Genomic DNA, 12323 nt, shown 5'->3' on the forward strand with positions numbered 1-12323 from the left:
GTTTAAAATCAGATTTAATCCTTAAATATGGAAAAAATATATTGCGTGCAGAACTTATCTGGTCGACTGTATAAATTTAATTTTCGTTTCTGATAACGTAAAAGTTGATTATTTGGGCTGGTATTTTGGGCGACCATATTATTGGGCCATTTTTCATAAATGGTACTTTGAAAGCCGAAAAATACTTTGAGTTGCTACAAAACCAAGTTCTTCCTGCCGTTTAGCTTCTCCCTGATATAGACCTGAGATCCGTGTATTTTCAACAAGATGGCTGTCCTGCTTATAATGAGGTTATAGTAGAAAAAATTTTTGACAAATACTTTTCCTAACCGCCTTATTAATGGGATTGGCGATATTAAATGGCCTTCTCCCGATTTGTCACCAAATGACTTTTATTTATGGGAATATCTTGAGGAGATTATTTATAAACATTATAATAGTAGGTCAGCGAACTTAAAAGAGTTGAGAAACAAAATTATTGAATCGGTTAATTCCATTTTACCTCAAACTTGTTTGGAAGTAAGAAACAGCTTTAACGATAGTCTAACCTTTTGTTTAGCTAAAGAATGAGGTCTTTTTGAGCCTTTTTTTCAAAGAATTATTTGTTAGTTTTATTATTTAAAGTTTTATTTTCTGTTTTTTTATAATGTTTACATTCTATTTTTAATAGAGTTCATATTTTATTTTTATAACAACAACGCTTTAATTTTCAATATGCAATGCACAGCATGAAAAATATTGAAAACATCTTGTCGGACTTGCATTGTCTTATTTATTTAATGTAACACGACGTTTCGGTTGGTAAGTATCTCCAACCGTTATCAAGTGTAAAACTGAGTTTTAACTGAGTTTTAACTGAGTTGAAACTCAGTTTTACACTTGATAACGGTTGGAGATACTTACCAACCGAAACGTCGTGTTACATTAAATAAATAAGACAATGCAAGTCCGACAAGATGTTTTCACTATACCATTGTCTACCACCTTCAAAAACATGAAAAATATTGTTATATATCAATAATATCAATTTATGCGGGTTTTACACATGTAATTCCTGCATTAGAAAAATATTATATCAATGCCGCCTAATTTTTTTTTTTAAATTCTGCCACAAGAGATTCGGCTCCCACCGATGTCAGACGCTTAATAAAATAAAATTTAAAATAATCGAGGTCGAACGTTGAGCGTAGTGTTGCGGCAGCGGCGGTTGCAGCATCTCGCCTGTTAGAAACTCTATATGATTGTATAGTGATCCGTTCGCTAATCTGTAAAATTAATACAAAAAAATTATATAATTTAATTGTATTTTGGTCTCATGGAAAAATGTCCCAAAAATTGTGGAACAATAGAATCTTAAATATGTTACTTACATTAATACAAGTTATTTGTAATTGAAGTAATTTTTTAATGGTAATATATTTTTTACGTATCTCCAAGCAAATCCTCAATTTAAGATGTGCACTGAAAGTGATTTAAATGTGGTTGCTATTTATTAAGCTGAAGTATCAGAGCTCTTTAACAGAAAAATGTCAGTACCAATGGGTAACTCTCATCTGTCTTCATTATGACTTTATCAGACTATGATATACTACGCAAGGATTTATCTAATTCACTGTTTTTAATATTTATTTATAAACTCTAGAATTCTGATTTAATTAATTACCAATATTGATATTTTTTCTTTTTTAGAAATAAAGATACTCTTGAAAGCCAGCTCTAAGAAAAATAAAATATATAGAATAACAAAAATGACTGAACATTCTTTATTTTTAGTTTTTTACATTTAAATATTTATTTTTTTTAGCTTTTACCAGTGTAATGTAAAGCTGCTTAAGCAACAAATCAATAGTTCAAATATTTGAAAAATATTAACTTTAATAATTTCTAAGTTTATTACACCATGTTTTTATATTTTTCACAGATTTTTATTTTAGTTTTTGGCTGTAAAATTATAGTTTTTTATAGGTTTTCAAGATCCATGTTTATTTAAAGTATTTTCTTTGTTATTCTCTTCAATCTAATGATACCTTAAGACCTTAATAAAGAAGACATAATAAAACATGGTATTTGTTTACACAGCAGTTTGTTTCTCAATCCAGTTAGATTATCATGTTTTGTCAATTTAGGCACTGTAGGTTCTTAATCTGCAAATCTGTATGACCACCACTATCTAATATAAAATAATATACTCAATTTAATCATCGTCTTAAAAATTCACAAATTAAAATCCAATTTATATTATTCCTGTATATTATTGATACATTTATAAGTGAAATTTTAATCAAATTAGGAATAAAGGGATATAATCAAAAATCAAGTTGGAATTTTTATATAAGAACTATATTTGGTGAGAATTTTGATGTACAACAAAAAACAAAAAAAAATATTTAAAAGTTTAACGAAAATAAAAAGCATTTATTTTAACATATATGATTCCTTTTGTTTTTTTTTTTAATAATTGATTTCAAAACAGAATTTGCTCTGAATCTGCTGCTTAGTTCGTGGAGATATGTATAAAAACCTAAAACTAACTTATTTATAATAAAAAAAAGAGTCTCCTCGTTATAATTACCAGAGGTAAATTTGATTAAAGAAGTATAAATTAAATATCACATATCATTAAAACAATCTTTTTTTACAATAATTTTCTCTATTCGCAAAATAGTTCCAATACAATATGGTTCTGGCCATTCTTGATCATGTTTCGGTTTTTTGTCGCTTATATTTTGACCAATAGTTATATCCATAAAAAGTCGCCAAAATTAAGATTATTATCACAGCAACTGCTATCCATATTCCAATTTTACTCAGAAATATATATTGCCTCATCTGGTCTACCTTTTTCCTACACTTTTCATACGCAATAATATTTTCCTTCGATATTGCCTCATCCATGCATTCTATAAAAATATGATTCAATTAAAATATGTATTATAAAAATACTAAAACAATGAAAACTATTATGTGTGCTTCTTATGTAGTAATCAATTTACTAATCAGAATAAGTACCCGATTATATTTCGCGGAATTTGCAATTAACAGCAATATTGAAATAGGTCATCACATAGGGATGATGTTGATAATGGGACAGAAGAAGAGGAACCAGTAATTTGACAAAATCACGCATTTTTGCTTTTAATTTATCAATATACATTTTGATTGACAATAGACTATTAATTGATCAATATTACTCACCCTAAATATTTTTCTCTTTTACAAATCTTTAAACAAAAAGAAATATTGTACAGCATAAAGCTGAGATTGGTTTATGTCCTCTTAAAGCTAGATCTCTAAGGTTTAAAAGGATGTAGCATTTTTAAATATAATTTACAAGCTGAGATACTTAAGGCGAGAGTCGAAAGAGAAATCCATTTTTTCCTAATATTAATTTTGCGCAAAAGCCACGCCTTTTTAGTTTTGGAAACTTAGATATTTATTGACTTCGATCATTAACGGCTTTAATTGTATACAAGAAATGTTTCGCTTGATTTTTTAAAATCTTATAATTTAATCAATATTAATATCTAATAATTTACTACTAATTATGTCCGATTTAGATATCGCGCCAATATTCTGAAGTGAACTGGAAGTGAACTAAGGTAAAATAAAAATCCTACAGTTTCCCTCCACTTGTTTTGTCACAAATCTATCTAGTCCCTTAATCGACGACTATACTGCAAGTGTGAACTATTTCTTAACTATTGAAGTGAACTGTCAATTGCTTCCCAGCGATGACGGGGTTCCTTATAGAGAGTCGTGTGCGGTGTGTCCACTTGTGTCATTCCGAAATGGTGGAGAACAGCGGATATTGCCAATATTACAACATGATATATTGCATAAAAATGGAAATGAATTGACATTGCATGGAAATAGTAAGACGAGTATACATAATATTTCTGACGTAAAAAAATTGTCTCAATTTTTTTCTACTTTATCTCTTTACCTTATCTCCAAATACTTTTTCAATGTAACCATTCAAACTCGTGAGAAAAGAAGTGTGTATGTGGATCATGTCTGAATCAGTAACACATTTCATTTTAGAATATTTATGGATTAAATATATTGTATTTTTAGAGGATAAGGAATCAGGAGTTAGTTAAGTAAAGATTGTTTATATGAATACGCTGAATTTTTGTTCTTGAAACTAAATAACTAATTAGTGTTTGTTGGACTTGTGAGTTTGATTTATTAAATTCGATTACGACATTTAAATCTTACCTATTATTATTTATTATATATTATTATTTATTATTATCTCTATATTATTTTTTCGTTTGTTTTACTGTTTTTTTTTGTATAATGTATAAACTTCCACTGGTTCCTACGGACCAAAGTAACTGCTTTTTTAATAACAGTGGCTAGGCTTGATCAAACATGTAGGTTTTTAACAGAGTACATATCTTTTATAGCATATAGTTTAGGCTGCCATACCCATCAATATTATGTATTTATATTATAATCTATATCAACCAAAGGCTTCATAATGATTTTTTTCCTTATAAATATCAGTAGTACCTATGAATAAGATGAAGATTATTATTTAATCTCTAGTTAACAAGTTAGCACCTAAGATCAACAATGTATGAATTTTAAAAATTCATACATTAAGGCTTGTCCATAAAACCATAACCTAACTAGTGCAGTCGGTCCTCTTCGCTAGTTTGCTTTTTTCCTTTATTTTGTGACATTTTTGCTACCATTTTTACGTTTTTGGGTTATAGATTTACCTTCAGTAATTATGCTGTAGTTTATATTTTACTTTAGACTTTGGTCATTTTAGATTTAGCATTTTAGCTTTAAGAACTTTTTTCAATAATAAATCTTTTGCAAATATTTTTTTAATATTGACTTATATTAAATATTATTAGAATAATTATCGGAGTTGGCAAAACAACCCAGATTCTAGTCAACCTGAAACAAATTGTTTATTCGAAAAAAAATGATTAAAAATCTTGCATATAGCTTAGAGATAAGCTATCAGAATATTAACTAAATATAACTAAATAGTTATATTTAGTTAATATAACCATTTTATATTTTATATTAATAGTTATTAATAACTATTAATATAACTAATTTTTATTTAGTTATATTAAAACTAAATAAAAATTAGTTTATTTAGTTTTAAACTAAATAAACTATTTTTTTTTTAAATTAGTTTATTAATATAACTAATTAGTTATATTAATTGGTAAATACCAGAATTCTATGTGCTCGAATAGTAAGGGCAATATAGATCATAAAATGTTCAGGCAATAATATTCCCACCTTAGAATAATCAGAATGGTCACATCTCAAGGATAATCTTATCTTATACGAGCAGAACAGAACACACGATGTTAGAGAAGTAACAAAACTGACTGAAGTAAGGATTACGGAATATTTTGGAATCCGAGGTATCTAATACAAAAGTTGTTACAAACATGCTAGCGGTTTGAATAATGCTTTATTCCTTCGGAGTGATTAAATGGTCTAGAGAGGAACTGCGAAAGTTGGACATCAGTATGGTTTTCTCTACCAATAATCTATTTTGCGGTTTTGTTTTTCATGAAAGGTGTCGCTCGTAGAGCTTTTTAACCGTACTATTGGTGGAGGCAGCAGACAACACACGCAAAATTATGCATTTACATCGGAGCTTGCATCTCTTTTTATTGGTGTTCCGTAATAATCTCACACGCAAACAAGCAGGTTGAGGCCTATTAAATCTGGAGTATATGCACGTTTGCGTCCTCTGCCAGGCCGCCAATGTGAATCCACAGAATACTTACTAAATTAACTTTTCTTTGTTTTCTGTGATGTGAATCTACCACCGCGACTTTTGCACGAAACACGATCGCCAACGCCGGAGCATTTGTATTTAAGGAAACTAAGCGAGTGGCCCCGAGGTTTGATCTCTGATTCGAAATCAACCCAAATGATGACCACCCTGTCACAACATTTAAATTTATAGCGCTAATATTTGTGAAAAGAGTTGAATAATTGCCCTTAAAAAATATAAGCCGTAGCATGACCTTTTTCAAAAATGTAGACACCCTTAACCTTTCTAGGATCCTGAAATAGGAAGCCCAAATGATAACGAATGTACATTTTTAACCAAGAAAATTTAACATTACTTTTGTCTACTTATCGTGAACAGGTTAAGGTAAAAAAACTCCGTATCACGGAAAGCCTGCCTACATCCATACAATGAAGTCAAAGCTTAAAAAATTGACAGGATTAAATTTCAATGAACTTTTTAAATTAAATAATTTAAAAACTTAACAAGATTATGAAATAAAATTAATTAGTTAAAATATCTAAAGATGGTCAATTAAAATGTTAAACATACAGGTTTAAATATTAAAAAAGAAATATTTTTTAATAAATTATGTATATTTATATGACGTTTGTAAAAAAGGAATTAAAATATTTAGACGTTTTCCTTTAATTATAAAAAGTGAAAGTTACAATGAAAAGGGAGCAATATTCAAATGTATTTACACAGAAATATCTATCCTTACATAAGGCCTTTCGTTGTAAATCATGAAACGGCACATTGATGCAACTTTAAGATGAGCATTATGGGTATATTTTTGGAAAAGAATGGCAGCCGTACAAAATCTTATTTTTCGATCTAAAATTTCAGACTTAACGCCTTTTTTATGTTTTCTTATCCTGCTTTTTAAATAACGACCAGTCAAAACTAATGAAAATTGAAGACAAAATATCGCGACGTTAAAAGCGTATTTTATTTATCTTGAGGATGTGATTATTCGCTATACAATGACCTAACGTACCAAAATTATGTACATGATTACCTTTAACTGAATACAATATTTCAAATTACTGTTTAATAAAGAAACGTATAGATAAATAGGTTTTTGTGAGATAAATCGTTAAAGAATGGATGGAAATTATTAGAAAAGTGTTCTTTGTTAAAATAATTAACCAGTATTTATTCGTTAGTATTTATTCAAAAAAAGATGCCCTACTTAACAAAAAGTTGAAAAATCTAAATTCTAATGATGATTAAGTTTGACAAACGGATGCAAACTTAAAATAAAGTAGTAGCCCTCTTTCGAGAAAATCATCCTGATTTGCCCCCACTGAGTCAAAGTACTCTGAATTGAGGAGTAATTCAGAACTCATGGACATAAAAGAAGTATCCCTAGATAAGAACAAACATAGGTAAGCGAGGATACAAAACTGGATATTCTATTCTACTGAGTTATGAAGAATCACTCAAGACAAGTACCTGAGCATTATGATGTATAAAAGTAAAATCTGTATTGTTGTGACGAATTCATAATGACTTACTTATTTTATTGCGTATTACGTCACTTATAGCAAAAATCAATTTAGAAATTACTACCTCACACGCTCAAAAAATTGAAAAGAAGAAGAAATAAATACGTGAGTTAGTCTATGTTCTTCTTCTTTACAATTTTTTGAGTGTGTGAGATAGTAATTTCTAAATGGATTTTTGCTATAAGTGACGTAATACCCAATAAAACAAGTAACTCATTATGACGTATATCATAAAATAGTTTTAAAAATTCTAAGAAGTCAGCAGGAAAAAGAGGATTTAGAGTAGAGTAGATTTTTTATTTCCATAAATTTTTACACATAATTGAGCAAATATATATGTCACAAAAAACTTAGTAACTAAATAAATAAACAAAATAATAAAATACCTATTTAAGCTTAAACTAGAACATACAGAGTATTTGCCTAAATGAGATGACACAATATATTTAAAACAATTCCATAAAATAACAAATAAAATACAAACTTTAAACTACTTATAAATATCACATTATATTATCACATAATTTAAACACAAAGACCATAAAGAATATGGCTATGTACTCCATTACTGAGTAAGCCTCTATGCTGATGAGGTGTTAAAATACTTTTGTTTTAAAGGTTTTTAACTGCCGTTCCTGTTGAATGCAGTTTGGAAGTTTATTGAAAAATTCTACACAAGCATACAAGGGACTTATTTGTGTTAAAGACAGTTTATGTTGTGGGACATTTAAATTGAGGCGTCTTGTGTTCATGTTTAGGTAACAAATGGGCAAAAAAATTGAAATTTTTAAACAAAAAAAAATGTGAAGATAGCTGAGAAGAAAAGAATGTTTAGTTGTTTACATTTGGGCCAAAGCGATGCTTTTGGTGCCATTTCCAAAATAACTCTAACTGTTTTTTTTTGGACTGTAAAGGCCATAAACTATTAACCGCCTCACCCCAAAAAATCACCCCATATCTCAAAATAGAACAAAAGTTGGTATAGTATTTCTGACAATAGGACTTTCTGACTTACATAATTTTTCAAAATCCTTATAGAGAAACATGCGGTTGATCTTGCCAATTAAGGTTTTGGTTGATATAAATGCCAAGAAATTTTACAGATTTAGCAGGTCTAATACTCTGCAATAGAAAGTTAACTGTCTCTGGGCATTCTATACGGGATTGATTTGTTCAAAAATAAATAAAAACAGTGTTTTCGCAGTTAAGCAAAATCTTGTTTCCACTGAACCACCGCTCTGCCTTGTTTAATGTTTTAGTTGCTAAACTGGTAAGTGGATCTAAAGTTTGATTCCAAAAAAGGATATTAGAGTCATCAGCAAAATTAACTAAATCTGACGAATCACTAACTACAGAGTCTGGTAGGTCATTTATGTAGGCCAAGAAAAGAAAAGGCCCCAAAATGCTTCCCAGCTATCGCATCTGAGTAGATTTTTTGACTATTTCCCTCCAAACAAACTTTTTGTGACGTCCCTCCCAGAAAAGAGTTTATCCACATTAATGCAGGTCCTTGTGCCCCATATAGTTGAAGCTTCTCTAATAGAAAACCATGGTCCAGAATATCAAAGGCCTTCTAAGAAAGACAAATCTAAGAAAGCACCAAGTGTCTTCTTTTTTGTTTAATTTTTTTCAAGAATTTTTGTTATGAAATCATAGGTAGCAGTGTCAATAGATTTTCCTGAGAGAAAACCATGCTGAGAGCCATTACAAAGGTTCAATAATTTTTTACCAAAAAACTTTCGTTTGTTGTCTCGAGGTTTCCAACCATCTAAAATTAGTTTGGACATGTATTGTCAAAACAGTGGGCTGCCAGAGGCAATTGTGCATATAGGTCTCCTGAAGGACCCGCCATGCCCCATGTCTAGATCTTTATTATCTTTTATAGAAAAAAATTTTATTCAAAACCTTTGGGAATTTGGGAGTTGAGCCTTTTTCATTTCTTTAACATTTGACTTTTTAATTAATTTTTACAACAAAAGCTTAGCTAGTAGAGGTTTGAGACCATCATAAGTCGATTTAGGTATTCATTGTTAATATCTTGACAAAAAATTATTAAAATTTTAGGATATACGGGATATATATATTATTTTCAGTTTCGTGCCCCAATATCTTCAATATTGCGGATCATTGGCAGAGAATCAAATTATAAAAAAAAGAATTTTACTAGAAATGGTTAATATAAAAAAGTATAAAGAAAGCATTAATAAAAAACAAGACACCAATGATCTAAATGCAAGTTACTATAATTTAATTAATTTACTACCAAAAAGATAAAACTAAAACATAAAATTTATTTTTGTCAAAGAGTGTATGTCCCAAATTTAGATCACACAGTGTATTAACAAATTACGTTTTTGGTTTTAAACGTATAGATACATACATCTTCCTTATCTACTAATCCTTAACTTATCAACATAACATTGAATAATAAAAATTAAATAAATAAACGCTCGGAAGAATAAAAACAATTGTTTCTTGGCTTATTGTTGATTCTAGTTTGCCCACAATAACACCTACAATTTAACCCATTTTAAAAATAATTCTACGCTCCTATTATAAATGTGTTTTAATTATAACTTAAGAAACCTAGACTTAGGTAAGAGGTGTAATGTATAAAAAAAAATTAATTTTATCCTGTTTTTTTTTGTAAAAAAAATTTTTAACGGATTGTACCTGAATGTAACTGTGTCGTGGTATTTGTTTTTTTTGTTGTTTTAATTTTTGTAACTTAAAGAACATTTATTTTAATAGTGTTTTTTATGTACTTGAAATTACTTTGTTTTATCTCTGTAATTACTTGAATCCATTTCAGTGTCCTGAGGATGACTTAATATAAGTCGAAACGTCGACATCTAGGTAAACAGGTTTCTGTTTTATTTCTGGCCCCACCCAACAACCCTCCGCAATATTATATATATTATATTGATTAAATAACAGAGAGCGCGGACTATTAATTGGTTGCTGGCAACTGTTGCAACATATGCTACGTTCTCGATTTTGGTTGCTGGACATCGATCGGACGCCAGCTTCACATACATGTAGAGGATCAGGTCTTTCCTATCACCGTTTAGACTGGGCCACCTTTCACTCGTCTTGTTCCCCATTTCTGACATCAGATTGATTATTTTGATTAAAATTTTTTACTTTTTCTAAATTTTTGTTGTTTTGGCTGGATTTTGGAGGCCATGTTATACGATAACGATGGTGACGTCGGCTGCTGACGTCGGCTGATGGTGCTGGCACTGCTGGCGCTAGTGGTGTTGCGGCTGCGTTGACATTCGTATGCGACGTTGCCACATATTTTGTAGGGTTTTCGGGTTGCGATTGACAGGTTGGTGTAGGATTGGATTTAGAAGCAGAAGGTTGCCTACGTTTGCTGCTCCTGTTTTTTGTTGGATCCAAGGTTTGTTGACTGACGTCATGCGTCAGGTTGATGAAAGGTTTGTTGACTAACGTCATGCGTCAGGTTAATGATGTCAATCATTAATTTTGGCGGGATATTTTCCAGTTTGCTAAGATCACTTTTTTGTTGTTTTTGGTTTTTCTTTAAGTTTTTGTTTTCCTTAGCCAATAAACGGTGATTTTCCCCAAAAATTTTTTTTTCTCTAGTACCTTGATAACCATCTTGTAGAGGTCCTATTTTGTCTTCAGTGGCATAGTCCGACACATCACGACACTTGGCGGATTTTTGGTTTGCAGTATTAGGCAAGTAGAATGGAAGTTTAATATGAAAGCACTGTATATGTATATTTTGTTAGTAAAATTGTATATGTAGCTGTAAACTTTGGGCACGTTTGGGGTTTTGAATCTGCTAGGCTTAAGTCTGAGACTGGGCCTAATACTTTAAAATAAATATATACCTTACCAACTCTTTACCAACATTCCCGACACTATTGCATCTATTGTCAGCCTGTTCAGTATACGCTGCCAATAGTTATATTTACCGCAGGGTTTAAAATTTGTTTAAGAAGAAATTGAGGCAAAAAGAACCATATTTATTGGAACTACGTTTTTCCTACCGAATTCAGGTTAGCAACCAAGACATCGTGCTATATATTTATTATATACTACAGCACTAGCAAACACTAACATCAATCTGAAGGCACGGGAAATCCGAGACAAATTTTGAGATGAGATTTGATATACTGTGCGATCAGTTCGTTCGTTGGCATTTGGGGCTGTATGAAGACATAATATAACAGGACGCAATAATATAATAATAATAATAATAATAAAGTCGGGTAGAATTTTGAGACGTTTTACGACGCCGTATACGTGAAAAAACGGGTTCTTTCAAGAATTTACTCAAAAAGGGTCCTAAGACGATTTTAAGGTGAAGCCTAGGAGTGAGATAGTTCCGATCTAAGGCAGCTTCTGGGACATTTGGAAGACATAAGGAGAGAAAGTGCCGATCAAAAGGCCGATCAACCAATCACCGGACGACGAGGTAGAAGAGAGTGTCGATCTAAGACATCTATCCAGTCATCCAGAACATCGTTGGACGCCCTTGGACTGAAAATGCAACAGACAGAAAATAAGGATCTTGAGCTTTAATAAGGAAGTCAGCCCAACTATGAAACTATTAATTCTTACCATACTGTAAGTTTTAACATTTTTTTTTTGTTATAAATATTTATGAAACTATTAATTCTTACCATACTGTAAGTTTTAACATTTTTTTTGTTATAAATATCCACTTTGCACGAACAATTTCGATTGTATTTTTAACTTGGTTCCTGCAAATTGAATATTTAAATTTTATTAATTTTATTTGAAAATATTTCTATAATTAACGCAACAAATTATCAAAGGCATATTGATAGCGGTATTATGTAAATATTTTTGACATTGTATTCACATATTTTACATTTTAAAATTTATATCTATCGTATATCTATATCTATATATTTTATCTATATTCGTATCTATTTTGTACACCTAAAGTATAATTTTTCTTTAAATATTTTATTTGCGAATTTTTGTATGTTTCTTATATACTTTTATTTATTTTTGGTATTTGCACTTCTAATATCTTA

General features: G+C 30.1%; 1 protein-coding gene across 3 annotated transcripts in view; it reads right to left on the reverse strand.

Moving 5' to 3' along the window:
* Positions 1-950: 950 nt before the first annotated feature.
* Positions 951-12323, reverse strand: part of LOC126748660 (toll-like receptor 2) — a 105154-nt gene continuing 93781 nt past the window's right edge. For 2 of the 3 annotated variants that reach the window (XM_050458036.1, XM_050458037.1), the window contains exon 5: positions 2319-2900. In XM_050458036.1, the coding sequence (XP_050313993.1) occupies positions 2698-2900 (203 nt within the window). In that variant the 3' untranslated portion in view covers positions 2319-2697. Of the gene's footprint in view, positions 1266-2318; positions 2901-12323 lie in introns of those variants that run through there. The other variant, XM_050458038.1, reaches the window with a different exon arrangement.

Source organism: Anthonomus grandis, chromosome 22 (genome assembly GCF_022605725.1).
Source record: "Anthonomus grandis grandis chromosome 22, icAntGran1.3, whole genome shotgun sequence".
Lineage (NCBI taxonomy): Eukaryota > Metazoa > Arthropoda > Insecta > Coleoptera > Curculionidae > Anthonomus > Anthonomus grandis.